Here is a 25,361-nt window from a genome sequence, read left to right as displayed (position 1 = left end):
AGAGAACAAAGGGTCCCTTTAAAGATGAATGCTCATGTATGGATTCTAAAAAAATTACTTGTTAGGTATCCCCATTTTTCCACCAAATTTCTAATCACCAATTTGGGTTTTCAAAATATGGTGTTTCAAAATATGCTCATTGATAAAGGTTATCATCTAAGTTATGCCAAAGAAGTGACTTAAAGACAAAAGTTGGGAAATGGCAACAGCTGTTACCACACACCTTCCCAAGCCCTGCTTCACACCATACTAACTTCTCTCTCTCACACACACACACACACACACACACACACACACCTACACACCGTAACTGCACCAAAACAAGTTTTAAGAAATGAAAATGGTTAAGAACAGCTCAAGTTGGCAGGCTCTGTATCAATGCTCCCTCTAATGTTTTCCAACCACATGCAGGATAAATTTTGTTATGCACACCACTAGTAGAAAAACCTGCTGCCAGCTTTGAGCACTGCGCTAATCTAGCAGATAGCATTTGAATTTCTCCTGGGTGGCCGTCCCGTTTACAAAGAACACTGCTTCTCATCAGGAACCCCTTGGCCAAATGGTGCAGCAACTTGCTTTCTTCTGATCATGCTGAATTCCATTGTTCAGGAACTGAACAAACATAATGAGCCATGATTGCAACAAAATACCTTCCCTTTCTTCAATTAATGACAACCACCTTGGCAGTATTTCAGAAGTAATATCAAAGTCTGCCTGTGAATTTTAAAACACCTTAAAATACGAGACCAGGATCTCAGAACAAAACACGATTCAATCAAAAGAACAAAAGATGTTCAAGGCACATTCAAATGCTACCGATTAAGGCAAAAACTCCCAGTGCATGGATATGGGTTAGTTCAATGACCCCAGTCTCAGCATCAGGGATAACAGCACACATGGAAAATCTCAAGCAGTAAACTCTGCCTGGGGTACATCTACACTCATGGGAAGATCCACCACACTGGAGGTTGATCTTCATTGGTTCGATCTAGTGCACCTAGTAGGGATGCACTACATCAAACTGTCAGGTACCGCTGTTGATTTCGGTACTTCTGGCAATCATGAGGTATGAGGGAAATTGACGGGAGAGTTTCTCCCATCAACTTCTCTCTTGGTCAATGATGGCAAAACTCAATTTCAAAAAAGTAGACCCCGAGCTACGCCTTTCTCATAGTTGGACTTGTATATCTAAAATTGATTTTTCCTCCTCATGTAGCTCAGGCCACGGTCTTGCTGCATACGTACGTTACACACAAACACAACAGTTTCGCTTGGGGTGACCTGGCTATACAAACGTTACCCTTAGTAACTTTTGCAATCTTGATTTCCCAACAGAATAGTGGGTGGTATGCACTGAAATAAATCCCAAATGACTGAGATCAATTTGAGAAGTAGAAACATAGTTTGAGACCCATGGGAGCACAAACAAAAAAGTGACAAGCAGGTGACGATGTAAACAACTGATTTTTGAACAGCTATATCTTAGTCTAACCACAATTTGGAACACCAATCCTACAACACATTTCTAAGAGGCTACAATTCTCAGACAATCCAAAGAAGCATCTGGATTGTGGACCATTTATAATGCTCACATTTTAAGTAGATAGCAACATACAACTTAACTATACCAGACATGGCACTCCACTATAATGTGTAAGCAAGATCATTCCCACCTAACCTGTACTCCATAAAGAGAGGACTCAACATGTCTCCTTGATTTTAAAGTTATTCCATACCATATGCGTCAGGGAATAAATTATATTGGTATCTTCTTGCCAAGCCAAACATTCCTAGCTTGTCCATTTTTGTAATTAAAACATGTAAAATGAGTATAAAGGCAGCTGTGCTTTATAATCTCTACAGTATGGCCACTGCTAATAGACTGTTTCAGATGAAGTCCTGCTTGTGCTCATACTGATAACACGTTATCTTAATTTGTACTTGACACAGTGTGCAATATATTTTATAATAATTTCCTCACTGATTCTCTGTGCAGTCAAAGAAATTGACAGCATTTACAGTCTAAGGGTAGTTCAGCATCTGCTGCTTTAGCTGAACCCTTTACAAACTCGTTGTCAGTGATTTGGTTCCTTCATATTTAATCAGAGACCATCACCTCAACATAAGTCTTTCCTTACCCTGAAAATCCCGCTCTCTCTAATGCACCAGGCACCAGGCTTCTAGAAAGTTTCACTTTGTTAAAACTGTGTGAATATAACACAGAAGTAGGTGGGTGAAAGGAAAGACCAGACAAGGAAAAGTGACCAGAAAAGCAGGACTAGCAAAGGGAGACTAAACATGGAATGTAGGGGAAAACAATAGAGAATAGGTGAGAGATAAAGTGAAGGATAGAACACAGAACATAAAAGATTGAATTACATGTTAAAGTTTATTTAGAGAAGTGAGCATGATGGTCATAATACACAAAAATATTTTTTGCACTTTTTCAAATGTTTTCAAAACTAGGACATTTTAGAATTCAGAAAACTACCATTTATCTCCGAGGATGCTAAGAGTTACATTCTACAAGTTATGCTGTCATTGATCCCTGTGTAGATGCACCTTGACAGTACCACGACATTAGATATTATAGTAATATGGAGGGCCTGAAACATAGATAAAGTTTTAAAGATCTGGTAGGAGGCCTGAAGCCTGGGCAACATGGCCAAGACTTTGCTAATATAAAAAGTTAAGCTGTAAGCAAGATGCAGTCCCTGCTCACAAAGTCTAGCACAAACAAGGCTGATATTGCAAAAACACTAACTGGTACTAGGCACGGGCTGAAAGCACATTCCAGAGCGATGGAAACAACACCTCATTAAGAAGCATCTTGGTACCAATACATGCCCCACAGAAAATAAACATATGGACACAAATTCAGGACAGGGTCTAAAACGACAGCATGGATAGAGAAGTTTTGATTGAAACACCAGGTGCAGGGTAATGGATGGTATCTAGGTAACATCAGAGGGTGGCAATCTGATACATCAGCAATGATGAGTAACCTCTTTCTACCTGCATATGAAGATGTGTCTTGGAAGGGCTGCCTTGGCTTTCAAAACGAAAATCTAGATTCCTGACATTGACTGAGCCGGTCCATTGCATACATGTCAGTGGTCTAGTAGAGTCTAATGGATACTAGGACCATTCTCCGTTGACAATAAACCTGGCTTAGTGCCTTCAATACTTACTTGGTTTTTGTGATCTTTGAGGGTTCTCTCGGAGTCTGCTGCCCTGGCTAGCTAAGCAGAACTGGTGCAGCATACAGGGGCAGCACACACAGCCGAACAGTTATCATCATTGCACAGAGCAAGATATCTGTCAGAACAGCACACTGATGACTTCTGACCCACAGCTGGGACTGTTTGGTCCCAGCAAAATCAGTACTATCAGCAGACCTTCCAATTCAGCAAAATTATTTCCTCATTGCTAATACAAGCCTGAATGGTTTTCTCTTTAACACATATATAACCATCCCAAATCAAATTGAGCAAATCAGAATGCAACATATACACTAAAAATTTGTCATTTTTTAAGCTTGCAAATAAATCTTCAGTATTTAAATGGTCCCAACTAAACTGTAAATATATTGTTTATATATAGGAAGACCTGAACAAGAATAATGTTATAACCACCATGGCCAAAGCAAATTCATATATGCTGTAGGAAAAAAAGTTTCTGAACAGTATTTTGCAGAGGTTTTCAAACATACAACCTTCTCTCATGTACTCTGAGCATCAGATCAAGTCTTAATTAACCAAGCAAGTAGCATTATTGAGACTGCATTCAAATGTGCTTTGCCTGATTCAGTATACTTTCAGTCTTCCTTCTCCCTCTATTGCTATCTGCAGGGTTGCCAAACTACTTCACATGTCAAAGTGTGCTTTCTAGCTTTTACATATGAAAGCATAACTTCTGTCTTATTTTTAGTCAATAACTATTATTCAAAGTAGTAATATTCAAAAGGCACTTACGTTGAATTTAATAATGTCATATATCAAGTACCGAGGAACGACTTGTCCGTTTACCTTGTCAATGATCATTTCCTTAAAAGAAAAAGGGGGGGGGAAGATAATATAACTTTAATATCTATGATTTAAGAATAATATAAAATTTTGACAATATGCTTACATGCAGTACATCTAGGAGAACTGTAGGAATGCTGAACAATATTGCTAATAGGCTTTACCCAAAACTCCATTATGAAGCAGATTTTTACAAGATTTTATAAGTGTTATAAAAATATTCTTCACATTTGAAGTGTACCATATAAAATTCTCAACAAAACCAGGGCAATCCAATGTTAAGACAATCTGTTTTGAGATGGAATGACTGTTTCTCAAAATGTGCTGTTTAAACTGTGGTATATGATGCATCATTTTTCAAAACATTTTTCTATAGGAATTGTAATCCTAAATCACTTAAACATGTCTGAAAAATTTCATATAGTGTATAAACAGAGGCCATTAAAGACTAACCATCTTTTTTTTCTTTTTGCTTGATTTGCTCAGATCAGATGATTCAACAATAACTTTCTAACATTTTTCCCCACTATACAGACAGAAGGGTAGACTCAAAAATGTTAGTTAAGTATTGGTTACTGTCCCCCACAAACCAATAAACCTCCTTTAAATGAAATATTCCATGTGTTCTTTAGGTCACATGAATCAAGGCAGAGCTTTGTTTTTGTCTGTGTCTTCCAAACACATTTCATATGACTTGCAGTCCAAATTAACATTTGCAACTAATTAGACCAGAGTTAAAAATAAATACATCTCTGCACTAAGTTAAGCAACATTCTATATCTCTTTTCTCACTTCCCCATATCAGAATTATTTCAATATACATCACTTTCTTTTGCCACCTTCTTGGAGGCACATAGTCTCTCTCCATGATGGTTTCAGAAGGGTGTTTTTAATAATGATATACTTTATTGCATTTGTGTTAAGCAGACTCACAAGTTAGGAGGGGGCTACTATTTAATAACAAGCTCGTTGGCAGGGATAAGAGGAATGTAAAATAATTGTATTAATATTTGTCCAGTGTTCTGAAGATGTAACTACTATATGCATTATTAAAATCATCTGAAAAATAAACTCCATTTGGGTAAAGTTTGTAATACATGACAGTAGGTAGAATCAACCAGTAACATACTCTGAGGCATACAGAATCAGGTAAAGATAATACTGGAAATGGTAGATGACGGTCTGGTGTCATGGCTGATTTCAGGATTCCTCATTCTTGAAGAAAATTTTACATTACAGAAAAAAGTAAGCCGCTTCACTTACTTATTAGAACACAGGCATGTAATAACCATTCACAATGTGCTCCCAAAAAGATGGTTAAGTGGCTACATAATAAGCACAACACAATGTTTATGATACCAAGAGAATGTTTTCAATCATGCATTTATATGGCTAAGTGCATTAAAAAAATCTTCATTAAGCAGAGTAAGTTGCCAAACATATTTTCTTTCAGAGAGGTGCATATTGTAAGCTATGTTAACAGGCCAGATGAAGTGCCCACCATAAACAAGGAAACAAAAACTAGTGTTGTGTGCACCCGTATTCTAAGAATACATTACTAAAGTAATTACAACTAACTACAGATTCCACCATCTTTATTTAATAAATCAACTGTCTTTAAATGAAAATCACATTTCTAGAATCTTTTAAATTATGTATTCAGCAAATTTCAAGTAGTGTTATTCAATAAAAAGTTAAATATGTAGGCTTTGTTCATTTTTAATTGAATTAAAACATCTATCCAGATAGAGGTTCAAACAAAAAGTGAGTAAAAATCTAGTAAAAAACAGTTAATTCATAAAAGGCTAACATTGCATTGCAAATCAATGTATTTAATCATTACGAGTCAATAAGATCAAATTTTTTCTTTAGGAAAGAAACTAAAAAGCATAAATGCAAAAAGTAGTATTTTGTTGTTAATTAGTGCTCAGTAAAAGTTTTATTTTGTGTAAATCATTATTTACTTTATCTTTCAAAAAACAAAGGAACTTCTGAAATCATTACCCTCTCACCAGCTTCATAAAATGTTAATGTCTTTAAAATAATATACACGTCAACTACAATTTATTTGTAAATTAATAAGCCTGTATTAAGTGCATGTGTAATTAATTACAAAATAAAAACAAAAGCAGCACACTCACTTTGGCATGCTGCCAAAGTGTGCTGCTAAGGCCTCCATCAGACTTAAGCATCTCAACAGGTTCCGATAGATACTCTTACATCAGGGTGCTCAGATCTATCCTGTTAATAACACTTCCCCCTTGGTCTCTGCATATAGCACATAAAGCACAATATGCAGCAATAATGAAAGGAATATTTGGCTCACTGAAATCTAGCCTTGTCATGAGTTATCTCTAGCATCCTTTTAACTCACCCAGGCTGCGTCTACACGTGCACGCTACTTCGAAGTAGCGGCAGTAACTTCGAAATAGCGCCCGTCACGTCTACACGTGTTGGGCGCTATTTCGAAGTTGAAATCGACGTTAGGCGGCGAGACGTCGAAGTCGCTAACCCCATGAGGGGATGGGAATAGCGCCCTACTTCGACGTTCAACATCGAAGTAGGGACGTGTAGACGATCCGCGTCCCGCAACATCGAAATAGCGGGGTCCTCCATGGCGGCCATCAGCTGGGGGGTTGAGAGATACTCTCTCTCCAGCCCTTGCGGGGCTCTGTGGTCACCGTGGGCAGCAGCCCTTAGCCCAGGGCTTCTGGCTGCTGCTGCTGCAGCTGGGGGTCCGTGCTGCATATACAGGGTCTGCAACTAGTTGTTGGCTCTGTGTATCTTGCACTGTTTAATGAAAGTGTGTCTGGGAGGGGCCCTTTAAGGGAGCGACTTGCTGTTGAGTCCGCCCCGTGACCCTGTCTGCAGCTGTGCCTGGCTCCCTTATTTCGATGTGTGGTACTTTGACGTGTAGACGTTCCCTCGCTGCGCCTATTTCGATGTCGGGCTGCGCAACGTCGAAGTTGAACATCGACGTTGCCAGCCCTGGAGGACGTGTAGACGTTATTCGTCGAAATAGACTATTTCGATGTCGCAACATCGAAATAAGCTATTTCGATGTTGGGTGCACGTGTAGACGTAGCCCAAGTGCACACTCCATGATTATTCTACATCTGTTTAGGTGATAATTATGTATCTTTCCTTGTTGCTGTCCAGGAGCCTAGTGTATCACTTTATTAGCCATGGAAGTAAGGGGAAGGCTGAGGCCCAAAAAAAAAACAGAATTAGTATTGGAAAACCACCAATATGAATGCGTCATTGCAAGAAAAGCATCCTTGCATTCAGTTAAAAAAAATCCTGTAGTCTTAAATATGTGAGCATCATACACTTCCACCCAATGATTATGTCACAGACACGCCGTAGTGATTCACCAATCTACCACCATAAAAGCCAGCACTTGGATAACCGTCATATTCAGTTAACCAGCATGCCCGACTGAGGCTGGCTACCATGGGGTTAGTTGCCTACCAGACCTCACTGCCCGGCCATCGGGGCAGAGGGTGCAAAGCAGGACTGGCTTCCTGCTGCCCAGCCGGTGGAGGAGGTGGGCATGCAAAGTGGGGCTGGTTGTCCACTGCCTGCACAGCAGGAAATGGGGAGGGCACACAGAGTGGGGCTGGCCACTAGCCATAACTCGAATAATCAGCACATTTTATTATCCAGCATCTCCAATTTGTGCCATATATATTTTTTTAGAATGCATCTGTTCAAGAACTCCTTCTAAACTGTAAGAGTTAGGACCACCAAATTCGATAACAGCTTCATCTTATCACAACTTGAAACACGGTAAGGGTTTGGTTGCACCAGAAAAATGGAAAATGCCTGGAATAGGATTGCTTCTCATAAAACCATACAGACAAGAGAATCTCCAGGCAGGTGAAAGAAGCGGGGAAGAAAAAGCCCCTGCTTCCCCTGCCCTGGCCCCAATCCCCCGCAACCCTCTGGCACCCTTTAAACAGGATGTGCGGGGTGAGGGTCCCTCTTTCCGATTCATAGGAGAACACTGATGGCTGTTCCCCTTCATGAGGGAGAGAGGGTAAGTTCACAGTTTGCTGCATTCCTCATTCTGATTGGTGAGTGCAGTAGCAGATGAACCTAGACCTGCTCTAGCCAGGGAACGTGAACCTCTCCCCCAGCTATGCCCGCTGTATCTGCAGCAGCTGTGGAGAGGTACTTCTCACCTAGCCATAAACTGTTTCCATCAGAGAGGGCTGAGGTAGTCCCCTGTCCCTGGGGCAGCCTGCACACTGAACGTCGCAGTCCCAGCTCCAACCCAGAGCAATGATTTAAATGAAGCACGTACTTTTTCATTCTATTTTCCAAAAAAATTGAGTTAAGGAACCAAGCAATGCCAGGTAAATCTTCTAGCACTTACATAAATATGAAAACATATCCCCATCTCTATATGTATGCAGAAGGTTGGGAGTGGAAGGGACACAATCAAAATATGCATCTGTCTATCAGCCTGTCACAATTTGTCAAGCTAATTGCATCAAACATCTTTATTACTTCCTGAACATGCCTGCTGAAGGAGCAGCAGTGGCAGCTTGAGTTCTGGGCTCCTTTGAATTGCCTTAGCAGAGGTGCTGTATGTGGCTGAGGGAAACAGGGATCCAGTACCCCAGTCCGTGTTGTGCGGAGGGCCAAATGCCTGAGACCTCACCCTCAGGTCCGCCCTTCTGTGCAGAGCCAGACCCCCCGGCCACCGTGCCCCCTGGCCCACAGTGCCTCTCAGCACCACTGTTCCTCAGTGTTGTCAAGAGTCACAATACTGTGCATGACATATTCTGTGGAATTACACATCTGGAAGATAACCACACTGGAAAGCTTGTAAATATCCATTTGACCACTGACTGATAGCAATAAGGCATTACAAGCTTCTACTGCACGATCACCATCCACTTTTGGAGCTGGGCAAAGTATTTCAGACAAATAGTATAATCTCCAAAAATCCAACTTTAATTAAACAAAGCTATTCATGAATTCCTGATGAACTCACCTAACAGCTTCAACTGAACTAAAAAAGTCAAAATGAAATGCCTTTGTTTAAATCAAGTTTAAATCCCTTCTTCTCATCAGGCAGAAGAGAGAACCAAATTTGGGTCTCCCTTGCCCAAGCGAGTATCCTAACAGGCTACCGCTTATATGGGAAGGCACCATTACCCCCAATCCCTCCTTGTTTTGTTTCCACAGTCTTTTCTGTTGTCAAAATGCCTCAACGTCTAACAAATTTATTTTGGGTCAAAAAAAAAATTAACTGAATGTTTCAACTTCGTAATTAGCCGAAAGACCTCCAGAAACAGTGCTTTCATTTCAACAAGAAAGAAAATGCTTTTGTTTTTGCTTTGTTTTTCCCAAAAATATCTGTTATTCACCCAGCTCTACTCACTTCTCCCCTATCAAAGTAACTCTCAGTTTGATGTGCGCACACTGGAGGATTTTGCAAGTTTGGCTCACAACTTCAGCAATGTCCATTTCTGCATCTCAAAGTTCTGTAACTTTTGTTGATCATTGAGATTTGCATGACAAGCCAATCCCACTGGTCACCTACCCCCTTCCACTGTTTGTTCTCATCTATTCTTCCTCAATATTTTCATTTTCAGTGCTGCACAGTGAATTGCTGTGGAAGGTGAGCTACTGCAAATAAAGAAAAATCAACACCCGTCTCTAAAACAGAAATAATTTCACTGACTTGTTCAGCACCCATGAATCTAACAGCAAAATGGAGAAATTAAAAACCAGCATGAGGAAGAGCAGATAATGACACATAATGAACGGAACTGTATGAATGATAGAAAACACTGCAAAAAGGAAATGGGATGATGGGAAAATTATCTCAAACTTCCATAATTGCATGAAAGGACAGCTATTATTCCACAAAGTACTACATTAAGTCCAATCAGGCAGCATGCTGACCAATGAGGTGGGAGCACAGTGAAACTTACTCACGCTGCTCAACATCTTTACCCATACGGGCTCTTCTAAGGACACATTTCACCACCAATGGCCAAGTGCGCACATGCTTTATTAAATCTGCTGTGTCAGCAGCTGGATGCTAGCATGAATTGGACTAGTGAAACATTCTATTGTAAATATGACCATTTAGCTCACGTATTCCCCCATCCTGTAACTTCCCTGATCCATTCTGGATAACACACCACCTGACAATAGCATCTCAAGTTGCTTTCATGCTTTTCATGACTTTCCTACTACATATCAAAAGATGAGCCTTCCCATGAATTTTCTTTTCATGCAGCATTACTTTCTCTACCACTCCCTACATACCGTCTCTCACCTTACTTTTCTACCACCACCCTTTTAATCCACCATTCTATGTAATACCTTTTCCCAGACATGACTTTGGAAATAAATAAATAAATACATAAATGAAGGTGTGAGTAGACAGACGCTTTTGAGAATACAAAATGCAACTACTGTAGCCACGTTATTTTTTTAAAAAACAGAGCAACTCATCACTGCTACATATGATTAAAACCAGTGCTGGGCAAATTGCACCATTTCAGCCATTAAATCTGGCCCTCTAGCTTCCCATGGGGTCAGGGGTTTGCCCCGCTAAGTGCAGCTCCTGGAATCAGCAACAACATGTTCCCACTCTGCTTCCTAAAGCAAACAGGCAACCAGACTGCAACTTGTGCTGCTCCAACCCCAAGTGTCAGTTCTGCAACTCCTTTGGCTGGGAACTGTGGCCAACAGGAGCTGCGTGCACAGCACCAATGGATGGGGGCAGCACTCACAATCACCTGGCCATGCCTCTGGATAAGACCCGGACAGAAGGGGCATCTGCCACTGCTTTTAGGAGCTACTTGAAGAGCACAGCCTGGAACCTGCACCCCAAACATCCAAACCCTGTGTCCCAGCCCTGATCCTCCTCTTAACCTCTTGAACATCTCAGTCCCAGGCCAGAGCACCCTCTTGTACCTCAAGCCTCTCATCACCAGTCCAACCACAGAACTGATATCATCAGTTAGACACACACACACACCTGCACTCCAACCCCAATTTCATGACCATTCATGGCCCTCTATATAATTTTCCATACCCTAATGTGGCACTGGGGTCAAAAAGTTTGCCCTCCCTGCCTCAGAATGCTAAGAGGGAATCACATACCAATATACTTACCCCAAGAAAAATAACTTTGTGATGATAAAATTTATCATTTTCTGATTTTCAACAGTGTATGATGCAGTACTAAACTTTTACCCTTCAATCTGCGTAACACTTGACTTTTTAAAAATATTTTTGAAGTAAACTTGACACGTTTGCCTGTGTAACTATCCAAATTGTTGGGATTGTGGTTACCAGATCTGTCCCATGTGTATTTGGCTTCACATTTATTTACTCTTCTGACAAAAATATATTACTACGTTTTAAACATCTGAGCTATTTAGTCAATATGGCTATGACAAAGTGAAATGGATCCAATTCTGAAACATACATCAATACAATTGCTGAAAGTTCTGACTGCAGAATCTTCCTTGAAAAGGTGTAAGCCAAAAAGAACACAGCTTGACTCAGATCTCAAGTTGAGCTTGCAGCATGTGAGCTTATTGTTAGGAAAACTTTTTATTTATAAACTAATTGCATTTGAACTGGAAGGTCATTGGGATTCAAAATATGCAGCCCCACAAAGTCAGTTTTACCAAGGTACTTTTCAGATTTTAATGACAAAAACCACAATTTTAAAAATAAGAAATTAGTTTTTAGTGTAAAAACAGAGAGCTACATACCTAAAATAGAAAAGCATACAGATTAAAAGCAGAGTTTAAATACATATTTGTTTTTTTAAGACTATATCTTCTTTACTACTTTTCACTAGCTGTTCTGCAAACCACAAGGTTAACCTGAGAGCAAGTTCCAATGGTTGACTCATTTGATGAAAAATGGGTGAGGTTGTCCCACATCATTAATCTCCTGTTTTAATAATCTTTTGGAGTTGTAGAGCATAACTTGGTAGTACGTTACAAAAGCAGTACCCCTGTGAGCTGACTCCTGGAACAGTGTCAAGAGAGAACTGCTAGAGTGAGGGACCAGTAACCAGTATGAAGACCAATATCCTGAAGTTCATTTACGCTAAAAAAAAACCCCACATTTCACTACAATTTAACAGTAGCATGCAGCATTTATTTCTAGTTCTAATATTCCACGTGAAATTAGACCTTAAATTCACTATTTTTGCTATAATTGCCCTCTTCCTTCCTCCCCTCAGCCATTTTTCCCAGCTATTCGCTTAATTTCAGTGTAATTCTAACTGTACCTATGTGTTAAGAATCAAAGGGCGGGGGGAGGAATCAATGCTCTATATAGAGCCAGCCTTTGGAAGCTCAAAAAAGCAAGAGGCTATACACTTCTCTCGTCTGACAGAGCCTAGAAGTACAAAAGAGAATCTTTCAGCTTTAATTTCTCAATATAGAATGGTTTCTTAGTCTTCATAACTGCCACTGTTCAAAACGCTGTCAGCATGGATCCCTATCCATAGCTTTACATGCGCCCAGTTCACACGAGATTAGATTTTTCTTTAACAGAAACACTTGTCAGGGCTGTGGACATGCCCTGCGTCTGTTTTTATTCCAGCCAGAGGGCATAAAGGGCACAGCACCCATGCCTTTCGCTCAATTTCCTCATAATTGAAGCCCCATATTAGCTGAAAATGCCAAAAGATAAACAGAGGAAGGGTGTGGGATGAGCACCACATCTCACAGATCCATAGCTTCTGAAGGGTAAATAACCACTCTCTGCGTGTATGAACCCCATTATTATTGGCAAGCAGGAGTCCCCTTCGAGATGGTGATGAGGAGTTTCAGCTGCATGAGTTGAACAGGATTAACTGGCTTCCTAAATTTAACATATGACCTAGCTGATACGTCCAGGACATTCTGTTTGACAAAGATCAGTGGGTTACCTCACACTCATCATCATCATCCGTGGGCTCAGCGCCCGTTGGTGTCTGATGCCTCTCTCATTATTTCCTTTCATCTTCCCCTGTCCAGTGCAGAGTGGCTTAGTTTCTGGAGACTAGCTCCGCACCAATCTACTATATCACCTATCCATTCTCTGTGGGGTCTGTCTCTGCTATTCGAGCCATCCATTTTGCTGAATATCAGGGTCTTGATTTTTCATTCATCGTTCATTCTGCAAATATGCCCAAATCATTGTAGTTTCCATTTTATAACCTTCTGTAGCAAGCTCACTTTCGGCTGTATCTTTCTATATAATTCCTCATTGGTGACCTTCTGCATCCATCCTATTCTCACAATCTTTCTACAACAACTCCTTTCGAACGCTAATATTCTTCTTTTCGAATCTTTCGTTATCACCCATATCTCATATCTGTACAACATGCTGCTGAATACACATGTTTTCAAGGCACTTAGCTTTGCTCCTAAACTAATTGTTTTGCTTTTCCAGATCTTATCCATCGCCTTCAAACTTGCCCTTGCTTTCACTATTCTAGTCACTATTTCCTTCTTATAGTCTAGACACCTAATGTTCTTGTCTGGCTGAGGGGAGATGGCGGGGTGTGACAGAGTAGATCAACAAAAAGCACCTATGCTGATACTGTGATCACTTCCATTACACATCCATTCTCTCTGTTGGGGCTGACATTTAAAGGGCTTTCCTGTATATGACATAAATCTCCAGATATTTCACAGTATGGCCTTCCAGTTCTTTAAGGAGTAGAACCGAAGTGTTTCATCATCCTGAAGAGATGACTAAGGATGGTACCTAATACATCAATTAGTATCCCTGAGGCTGATGGCCATGAGGTCATCAACCATATAGAAATGCCCTAGGTAACTGTGGCTATCTGCCAAGCTCGCTTCACAACCATGTGTCTCCTTTCACAATTTCGATCATCTTGCCTCTAACATCATGAGAGCATCTAGACAGAAATGGAGTTTGATTGTTTTCACCCATCAGAAAAGTATAGATGGTGAATAATGCCTTGTAGTTTGTCCCAGAGTTGCAATGAGGCAAACACACAAGCTTTGTGCCCAAGAAAATCCAACTAACTTTTTGGGATCCTTGTGTGGTGTGCCTTTCTAGCACATTTCTGTAACCCTAAGAGTCCCAGGTTTTAGTCAGAGTAACAGTGCTCAAAATTTTTCCAGGCACAGCTGATAATGCCTCTCCACCTGTTTGAACTGGGGCAGAAGAGTGTCTGAAATTTGCTTGAGACCTTTGGCTGGCTCAAAAATTACCTCAGAGATGGGAAGACCAATCTTGGAAGGAGCTGCTATAGTCTGGATATCAAGGAGTTTATGAGATCTCTCCTGTAAAACCATCTTTTCTATTCCCAGGTTCCCTGGAAGGCCTTAAAACTGTTATCTGACAGGGCAGGAGCTGGTACAACTGCCTCATCAAGTGGTGGAGACAAGCTGCTGCTGGTACTGGCCCTAGCACCAAGTCTCTTACTCCATTTTTAGTGGACTAGTTAGTGATGCCATAAGGAAACCTAAACTTCTCTTTCTGAGTATACAGGAAGGAGACCATTGTGAAGAAGTATTAATAGTCCTTATTAGTGCCAGTATGACCAAGGCGGCGTGTTGACTGGCTATTGGCCACATTGCAGCTGATCAGCCCATGGTCATTGTAGGATTGGTGTTCTGTGAGGAGAGTCTCTTCTATCAGCTCTGAGATCACTTCCAAAGGCGGCCAAGAGGTATCTCTGCTGGACATGGCTGCAATGAGATGGAGTAATATATTCCCTGAATGGTAATGCAAAGGGGTGAAACCTTGGCACCAGTCTCAGCATGATACAATTATTGATGCTTCTGAAGGGAAACATAATGGTTCTATACAGGTATACCTTCAGCCTCTAATTCAGTGGTTCCCAAACTTTTCAGCATCACGTCCCCCCTTTTGATTTTTGAGAAACCTTCACGCCCCCATCTCTTCTTTACCATCATCCAACCTCACTTTTAACAAAAAATTAAATTAATAATTTAAAATAAACAAACTTTATATAAAAATGTTATTTAAAATTAAAAATAAATATAAATAGTTCTTGACCCCTTGTGGGTGCCTGGTACAGCCCCAGCTGGCCAGCTGCCTGAGCCCCATACCAGCCTCCAGAGCTCCCCACGCCAGCCACCTGCCAGCCTGAGACCTGCACTGACAGAGCCGCTCACCCAAGCCCCACGCCACTGGGGCCAGCCACCCACCCACGCACTGCCCATCCAAGCCCTGTGCGTCCAGGATCAGCCAACTATCCACCAGCTGCCCACTACAGCCATGGGCCAGCCTCCTGAGCTGCCCACCCAAACCGCACACTGCCTGGGCCAGCTGCCAGTCTGTCATCCCGAGCCACCTGAGCCCCACGCAGCTGGGGCCAGTTGCCCGAGCTACACATTGCTGGGGTCAGCCCCCCGCCGGCCAGCCCAAGTCACCCATGCTGCCAGGGCCACCTGCCCACCTGCCAGCCCAAGCCACCTAAACCCCGCACTGCCGGGGTCTGCCACCCACACGCCAGCCCAAGCCACCCAAGCCTCCCGCTGCCGGGGCCAGCCACCCACCTGCCAGCCTGAGATGCCTGAGCCCCGTGTCGTAGGGGGCCAGCTGCCCAAACCCTGAGTCCTGCAAGCCAGCCAGCCAGCCACCCAAGCCCCACAAGCCACCCGTCCAAGCCCCAACCCTCCAGCACAGCCAGGCACCACCAGCCCTGCCCCCAATCTTACCCCATCCCTCTCACCTGAGCCAACCATGCCCAGCCCTGCAATCTAACCCCATCCTCCTCCTCCTCGCCAACCAACACTCACTCACCTTTGCAGAAGGCAGCTAGCTCCACACGGGATGGGTCTTTGCCGGGTGCCCGCTTTTTATAGCGGCTGCGTGGGGCACCCACGTAAAATGGCAGGGACTAAGAGCCAGAAGCAAAGGCTGGCTCTTTCTTGAGGTGGGGGGAATGATGGAGGGGCTGGGTTACCTTGCCCCCATTTCCCCCGCCCCCAGAATTTCTTTATGCTCCCCAGTTTGGGAAAGCATGCTCTCTAATTGGTGTCGGTGCCAGTACCATTACCAGCAGCATCAGCTCACTTAATCCATCTCCTTTGGCAAAGGACTTAAATGCCTCTTCCCACTCCTGCTGGGTGACGCCTGTTTGGAGTTATGTCTCGTCTCTTCTTGGCTTTAGCCAAGATGTTGAGAGTAAGCTGAGTCTATAGCCCCAGTGTCAGAGTATTCAACACCTGTATGACTGGTGCCAATTTCAAACAAAGTTTTCCTTCCATGCCTTCTTCTCAGGTGACCCTCAGAGTGTGATATCTATCCACTGAGTTCCTTTTCAGATGGATCTCTCTCTCTGCAACTGAGATAATATGCATAGATTGCTTGAGCTGGAGTACAAAACATGTTCCTCAATTTATGAGGCTCAACTGAGGAAGATTCACCAAATATTTATCAGGGATGCAATTCTTGTTGAAAGAAAAAGACATCAGTTATGCCCAATGGCTAAGCAGCTGAACATTGCAGAATGGGCAGGAATTAAACCCTGGGGATTTAGAGTTGAACACAGAAGCTAAGCACATCACACCCCTAAACAGGGCACCATGCAGATTTGGAAGGAGGACGAGAAGCAGCCAAGTAAAAATTAATGATGTATGATGCTCTGCTAAGTATGTTAATTAATGAATAAATAGCTTAAAATTGAGTTCACAGAGACATGTTGTATACTCACCAGGTTCCATCTCCCTGCCATGAGTGGTAAGAGGTTACAGGATGAAGGTTGTTGTTACAGCATTGTCATTCATAGTGGCAACTCAGGTTACAACTAAACTAGACATAGAAGCCAACCACCAATATGTAATTTTAGCTATGCCAACTGTGTAGCTAAAAATCAACTTATCAGCGGTCAACTTCGATGTTCGTCAACATGGAGGAAGGTTGACGGGAGTGTTTCTCCCATCGATCTTCCTTATTCCTTGCCTCTTATGAGGAGTTCCGGGGTCGACTTTGACCCTAGAATGTGTCATTTCATGCCTGCACAAAACAAAACCCCAGAAGACTGACCCTGAGCAGGTCAATCTTTCATGGTAGTGCGGCTGCAGGCACAGTCATACATACTGACTATGGAAAACAGAAAGGGAAGGAGTGAGAATGATGTTCTAGCCCCATTAGGGAAGCTGCCTTAGAAGCCCCAAGTTCAAGTCGTTGTTTCAGTGACTTACAAAAAGTGGAACAGCTACAACAGGAGAGACTCACGAAGACTCGTTATATTCCATAGTCCAGTTGTTAAGGCAGGACGCAAGAAACCAATTTTGAAATTCCTTTTTCTCATTAGGTAGAGGGAGAAACTCAAGTAGTGTCTCCTATTTCCTGTATCATTTCCCTAATAATAAGGAACGGCACCTCCCCTTTCTTCTTCCCTCACTTTCAGCTGTTTTGTGAAACTAATCCTCCCTTGCTTTTGTGAAAATACCCCTAACTAAAAACAAAATATTTGGAGATGAAGTAAAACAAAACATTTCATTTTGAGTCAACTCAAAATTCTGACTTTTCAATTTGTCAAAAAAAAAAAATCACTTTCTTTTGTTTTTTTTTTATTTCATTTGTTTAAAGTTCTTAATTTTTTGGAATTCCAGTGAATTAAAAACCTATTAGTCACCCAGATCTACTCAAGGGATCATATTGTCTTCATGTCATCACAGAGGAGCACAAAGAGGCACACAGCGCATATGGACATGCAGCTCCAATAGACAGTGTATTCAAAAAGTAATCTGATCTTTAAATCTGCTCATGGGCACCTACAGTATGATCCATACTGACACATACTGTCCAAATATAAAAAACCTGAAACTTATTTTTCTTCTTTAGTATATACTTCAAAATACAAACCAAGACAAATCTGATCCCTAGCGTTGAAAATATATAACTGATTTTTCTAGAGGCTTATTAGATACTCTTGGCTCCCCTCATCAATTTATGGCTGGCCTTTTGAATTAACAGAAAACAATGAAAGATTCGTTGGTTTTTAGGAAGATACCCAATATGATTCTAGCTTCAGTAAGCATGTCAGTCAGGCTATAGCTGATGGCTCAAACCTATTGTAAAAGTTCATTACCCGTTAGATGCCCATGCTAACTCGGCTGGGTCAGCAGCAAGAGAAGGAGTTTATTTTAACACACCGACCAATGGCAGAACCAAATGAATCATCCCACACCTCTAACACAGACTCTCTGAATGGCTTTAGAGATATCAGTCAAAATTTTCAAATTCCTACAGTTAAGCACCTAAATATAGAAATGCTTAGTGTCTCTGGAGGCAAGTTGATTTGCCTCCAGCTCAGTAGCTGAAATTTGCAGACCACATGTCCAGGACTTGAATCTGCCCATGACCTTATAAACAGGGACTCAATATGCAAAACAGCAGTCATAGATCAACAGCTACACAAACTGAACGTCGACAATGCTGCTCTCCAGGAAACCAGGCCGGCAGACGCTGGGTCAGTGAAAGAAACCAACTACGCTTTCTTCTGGAAGGGCTTGAGTTCAGAGGAATGCCGCCTCTATGGAGTTGGATTTGCTGTTTAGAACAATCTGCTGAAATCTATCAATATGCCCACAGATGAATCGGAATGCATTATATCCTTGAAGCTCTGCACCAAGTCAGAATATGTCACCATCATCAGTGCTTATGCACCCACGTTGGCGTCATGCACCAAAGACCAGGACCACTTTTATTATAATCTTCAGAAAGTTATCAACTCCTTTCCAACTGGTGAACAACTGTACATCCTTTGTGACTTCAATGCAAAAGATGGAAGCATGCATCAATCCTGGCCCGTCTGCCTCGATCATCACCATATTGGGAAAATGAACAAAAATGGTAAAAGTTCTCTCAAATTCAGCTCTCAGAATCAGCTCTGCATCACTAATACTTTCTTTAACTTAAAAGAGTGTCACAAGGTTTCATGGAGCCACCCCAGATCTGGTCACTGGTATCAACTTGACCTTGTAATGGTACACAGGAAACATCTCAATGCTGTCAAATTTATATGCACAGATTGCGACACTGATCAGTCCTTGATCATCAGCAGAGTGAAAATCATCCTAAAGAAACTCTATATGACAAAGGATTGCAGTAAGCCAAAGATCAATACACTCAATACCAGAGATGCACTGAATGCTCTGTCTTCACTGATGGTCTCACTCACAAAAAGTATCACAAAAAGGACCAACAAACTGTTGATGAAACATGGTCCATGCTGAGAGATGCAACATATGATTGTGCCAAATCTGCCTCTGGAACATGTAAATTCTCCAACAAAGACTGGATCAATGAAAATGCTGACATTCTTAGGCCTTGCCTCAAACTAAAACACAGGGCACCTCTGAACAACATAAAAACACATCTCAAAGCACAAGAGATCAACTTCAACATGCAAGATCTGTTCTTCACAGAGAATCCAGGGAGTGTGTGAACAAGTATTGGGCCGATCTATATTTTAATATTCAAAAGGCGTCTCATTTGGGCAGCCTGAAAAATATGTATGATGGATTGAAGAAAGCACTCAGACCAAAGTCACCCCACTGAAGCATTTAAATGGACAGGTGATCACAGACAAAAAGCAGCAGATGCTCAGATGGGTCAAACATTACTCAAGTCTTTATTCCCATGAGCGTACAATACAACCTGAAATCGACAACCTCATCCTAACCTGTCCAGAAATGTTTGAGCTAGAGGCAGAGCTCACAGAGGAGGAACTTTCTCAAGCTCTTGGCGCTCTCTCCAGTGGCAAAGCACCAGGAAACACAATCACAGTTAAAGTCCTGAAGGCAAACAAGGCTGTGCTCTCACCCTTCTTCTATGATTTACACCTAAAATGTTGGAAAGTAGGAGATGCCCCACACGATATGAAGGATGCAAACATCATCACTCCTATAAAAACAAAGGTGACAAGGGTAACTACAACACAGAGGCATCTTGTTGCTGAGCATCACAGGAAAAACATTTGCCTATGTCATTCTCAAATGCCTGCAATAACTTGCATATCAAGTCTATCCAGAAACACAATGTGGCTTCAGGACTGACAGGTCAACAATGGACATGATTTTCTCTCTTCAACAACTACAGGAAAAATACAGAGAACAAGGAATCGTTATTCATAGCATTTGTAGACTTAAAGGTGTTTGACGCAATTAGTATATTAGGAATACAAAGAGTATTAACCAAGATTGGCTACACACCAACCCTACGCAAGCTCATAACATCCTTTCATGAAAACATGAAAGCAACAATGCAATATGATGGGTCTACATCAGAACCATTTACAATGAACAGTGGAGTCAAGAGTGTCTTCTTGCCCCTACTCTCTTCAACATATTCTTCTCAGTTCTACAAAATTGTGCATTTCAAAACTAACACAGTGATGTGTTTCTCCACACAGGATTAGATGGCTCTCTCTGTACAATCTGGCAAGACTCAAGACCAAAACTAAGGTCAAGAAAGTCATCATTAGGGAACTTCTCTTCGCAGGTGATGTAGCTCTCGTCACTCATAATGAAGACACGCTACAGTCACTGATGGATTCTCTGTCCAGAGCCTGCAAGTAGTTTTCCCTTGACATAAGTATGAAGCAAACTGTTGTATTCACTCAAGGTATACCTTAGCAACCCAATGTCATTCTGGATAACAGCCTATTAGATGTGAGTCAACAATTCTGTTCCCTTATATCTACTGTCACCACAAACGTATCCATGCATGAAGAACTGAACATCAGAATTGGGAAGGCAGCTACTATTTTTGGCAGATTTACAAGATGTGCATGGAATAATCCTAAACTGACAGTGAAAACAAAGATACTTATCTATCAGGCGTGTGTATTGAGTATCCTGTTATATGGTTCTGAGGCATGGACTTCCTACTTGAACCAGGAGAAAATACTGAACAGCTTCCATCTTCGCTGCCTCAGCAGAATTATGAATATCAACTGGCAAGATAAAGTTTCAAATGCAGATGTCCTGTCAAGATCTAGAATACCCAGCCTCACAGCGATCCTCAACAGCAGAAGACTATGTTGGCTTGGTCACGTGAGAAGAATGGGTGACAAACATCTTCCCAAAGAAATCCTCTTCGGTGAGCTATCACGTGGGTTGAGAACAAGAGGAACACCAAAGCTAAAATTTAAAGATGAATGCAAAAATGCCATGAAAAAATTAAACATCGATCCAAAATCCTGGGAATCTACACTGTCAGAGCAAAATACCTGGCAACAACTGCTACAACAGGGCACATCATCCTTTGATAGTAAATGGGCAAGCCACGCAGAAGAACCTTGTCTTAGAAGGAAAAGCTCTCAGACTCAAGAATTCAGAAATAGACTGACGTGGTTATTGCAGTCAACCGCCCAAATCCAATATTGGGCAGATAAGCCATGAGAGAAGCTGCAGACTCAAACACTGCCCACAGATCTTCACCACCACTGCTTAACCACCATCTCTTGAGACAAAAAGGGGCCACACACACACACACACACACACACACACACCATCTCTGAAAATCAGAACACTTAATTGGATGCCTAACTTCATGTTTGAAAAAACACTGGCTTCAACCTTTCTGTGCCTCAGTTTCTACATTGTTAAAATGAGGACCACACTTCTTTCATATGGTAATGGTGACAGGTATTTAATGTTTGTGAAGATTTATACGCATCCAAAGACTCACCAAAATGAACAGAGAAACCATGTTAATATGAACAGTTGTCCCCAGGAAAAGAATTCTAAGCGTGTAGTTACACAAACTACAGAATGTTATATAGGAACACTGTATGAGTAAAGAGTCAAGCTACCTAACATAAAGCTGAACATAAATGACTGATCAATATAGGCTAAGACAAAATATGTTATACATCACATCAAATAGTAATGATTAAACTCTCAGCCAAGGAGATTAACTCCATCTTTAAGCCGTATCTGGCGGGGGGATGGGGAGAGGGGTGGAACAGGGATTCCCCCATGTTGGAGACCTAATGTAGGAAATTACTCACACCTCTCCCAAGCCTAGAATACTATTAATGAAGACTTGGATAACTGATCTATTAGGAAATTCTCCAAAATCTGGTGGAATTTCTGTAGGATAGAAATGAATTATTTTAAAGATTTCTCTTCTTTTTAATCCACTTTTAAAATAATATCTGGTATCACAAGCCATGGCACAAAGTCAATTATTAATTGAAGTAGAATTATAAGAACGTCAATAGCATCTTTAAGATTCCTCTCTAATCACAAAGTTACTGAATTCAGCCTTCCTGTTTGTCTTCTATAGTCTCAATAGCAGGAGACATTTTGATTAGTAATTAATCTCTTATTAAAAGAAAAAATGTTCTTTCCAGTCCATTTCTCCATCTCACCCTTTCTCTTTCTTCCCCTTCTGCTACATTGTCTGTGTTCACAACTAATGAGCTATATTTAAGGTGAGGGGAGACTCATCACACTGATGGGACCATCCTGCAGGCTGAAATGAACATTTTTACCTATCAGTTTAACTTGTTTATAATTTAATAGTGATCAAACTTGACAGCTTAAATGCTTTGAGAAAAAACAAAAATTAAATTTTTTTTAAATCTTCTTTTCCAATGAATTATTAATACAACCACCACAAAGTTGAATTGCATTGGATTGCTTGTCAGATTTGTGAATGAGGTTTTGAACTGCGGAACTATTTCTCAGAACATAGATTAAATGCAATGAACATCTGGCAAGTGCTAAAAAAAAATTGGAGTGTCTCTCTCTAGCTGAACATAATTTTAATAAATGTATGTGCTTTATATTTACAGTAAATTCATAACCTTGTTTAGACAAACATTGAGCAGCAGACAAACAAGAAAAACAGCTTGAGCCAAAGAATCCCACTGCATCTTTCGCTCTTGCTCCCATGTCTATTTCAGCAGATGCTGAAGAACTACCTGTTCTTTCAAACTGTTGTTAAATTCATGCATTAAAAATTCAGTACCATTTGAACCACTTCTTTCTACATCTCCACTGTCTGGAGTGAAATGTCTACATCAAGAATTATTTAATTTTGCAATTACAGAATTAATGTCAACACCCCTTCAGCACTAATTAGCAACAATCTGTTAAAACAAGACATGTCATGGATTAAAAAACATGGATTAAAAAAAACAAACATATTTCCAGTGTTTAGAACAGTAGTGGAAAAAAATAATGTAACATCAGCATTAAATAACTAACCACCTATTAGACTGAATTATCGTGATGCTTAAACATGAAATAGAATTTCATTTTCAAACAGGCACGCATGAGCGCGCGTGCACACACACACGCACACAAAATAATTTAACTGTATGTGCAGTAAATTCCATAAGCAGGTTTCATTACCCTCCAATGATCATACTCATTTAGAAATCTGAATTACAGAAAGGGATTTATGATATGGAATGCTTTATTTTTATCTCATGTTACTTCAGCCAACCAAGACTTTTTAATTTCATTCCATTTTGCTTTTCACTTTGTGAAAAAAATTGAAAAAGAATCCTATTTTATGAATAACTTTATACCAATCAACCAAGCTATTAAAATGGATTACAACACAAAGTTTTACAATACATACAAAGCCATAATGAAGGGTGCCATGATATAACATACAGAACCTGAAATAAACAGTGACAGAGCGAGAAACCCTTCAGAGTTAGCTTATAGTTGGGAAAGAACTTTCCTTAACCCTCTTTCCTCTTTACCACAAATTTAGGAACTATTAATCTCATCCTGAAGCATCAGACAAGAGCCCTATAAACACTATGGGCTTGTCTACACTTGCCTCCAACTTTGAAGGGAGCATGGTAATCAGGGCGAGGGGAGATTACCAATGAAGTGCTGTGGTGAGAACGCAGCACTTCATTAGGCTAATTCTCCCCTGCGGCAACTTCAAAGTGTCAAACTCCTCCTCTTTGAGGAGTAAAGGAACTTTGAAGTAGTACAGACACTTCGAAGTGCCCACAGCTACACACATGCCAGGGCTTTGAAGTCTGATACTTTGAAGTTGCCGTGGGGGAGAATTAGCCTAATGAGGCCCTGCGTATTCACCACTGCACTTCATTAGTAATCTCCCGTCACCCTGATTACCATTCCTCCTTCCAGGGTGGGAGCAAGTGTAGACCCAGCCTACCAGTCCCAAACATAAATATCAGTGTATAAAAGTCCTTGCTCCACCATTCCTCACAATTGTACTGAAAACTCAGTTCCTCTCATGTCCAACAGCCCCTGACTGTTAGATCCCTGAGTGGATACCAAACTGGTGTCTGCATCAACATCTGCAAATACATAGATATCCACAAATTTGCAGGATTCTAGATACAAAATTTATATCCAGATCCATACCCGCAAAAATGAGAGATGGTTATCCATGGATATAAACTGAATATCCACCTTGATTTCAGCTTGAAAGGAAAATGAGCAGCCCCCATCTCAGCAGCCAGTGTTGCTATTCTATGGATGGACTGGTAAGAAATTACATTTGGAAAATGGGATCATCAACCTCTATTAGATACTGAACACATTTTTGTAATACTAATATTCAAGTAAACCTGGACTGCAAATCTGTCATAGTTACTGAACACAGGAAAATAACACTTAATGATTATAAAACATAAGTTTTAAGCACCTTACCCCATCCAACAAAGTGTTTGATAAATGCATGCGAAGATCCTTACGAAATGGAAACTCCAGGTTAGATACATGAAACACTGAGTTATCTCTATCAATCATATAAACTTCGTTCTTGCCATCAATCATCATCATATACCTGCAATGAAAGCATTAAAGATGACATTATAATTCTACCTACCACCTGTAAATTTATATTTTATTTGCAACTGCCTTACTAGTTTAGTCATATGTACTCAAAACAAAATGAAGCAATAAAAACACACTAAAATGGGAGGTTTTATAGGCAATCATGTAATTATTACTTTAAAAATTTAACCTCAAAAAACTACAGACAGATGTTTCAAAAGTTAACAATTAGATTATACAGGTTAGACACAAATGAGCAATTTTTATCTATAAAGATTACTCTTGAATAGACATTAAGACAACAGAGGTCTTCATCCTATAACAATGGAACGTTGACTTTGCAACTCAAACAAGACTCAAAAAACCCACCAGTTCCCTTATCAGATGTTTGTAAGGACACTGATCTCCATCCAGTGTAAACTGGCATAGTTTCATTGACATTAAAAGAACTATACTATGCCTAACAGTTACAGTTCTATTTACTATTTGCACTGCAGTAATACTCCAAGTCCCAGTCACTGCTGGGGCTCTGTCATGACAAGCTCTGTAACAGAAGGAATCAAAG

General features: G+C 40.9%; 1 protein-coding gene across 1 annotated transcript in view; it reads right to left on the bottom strand.

Moving 5' to 3' along the window:
* RNGTT (RNA guanylyltransferase and 5'-phosphatase) overlaps positions 1–25,361 on the bottom strand; it is a 400,609-nt gene that overhangs the window by 265,357 nt on the left and 109,891 nt on the right. Inside the window, exons 9-10 of the mRNA XM_074988850.1 lie at positions 24,671–24,806; positions 3,975–4,046 (exon numbers count right to left, since the gene is read on the bottom strand). Of these exons, the coding sequence (XP_074844951.1) occupies positions 3,975–4,046; positions 24,671–24,806 (208 nt within the window). The remainder of the gene's footprint in view (positions 1–3,974; positions 4,047–24,670; positions 24,807–25,361) is intronic.

The sequence above is a fragment of the Carettochelys insculpta genome, chromosome 3, assembly GCF_033958435.1.
Source record: "Carettochelys insculpta isolate YL-2023 chromosome 3, ASM3395843v1, whole genome shotgun sequence".
In the NCBI taxonomy this organism is placed as follows: domain Eukaryota; kingdom Metazoa; phylum Chordata; order Testudines; family Carettochelyidae; genus Carettochelys; species Carettochelys insculpta.
This window is presented reverse-complemented; position numbering and strand designations above follow the sequence as displayed.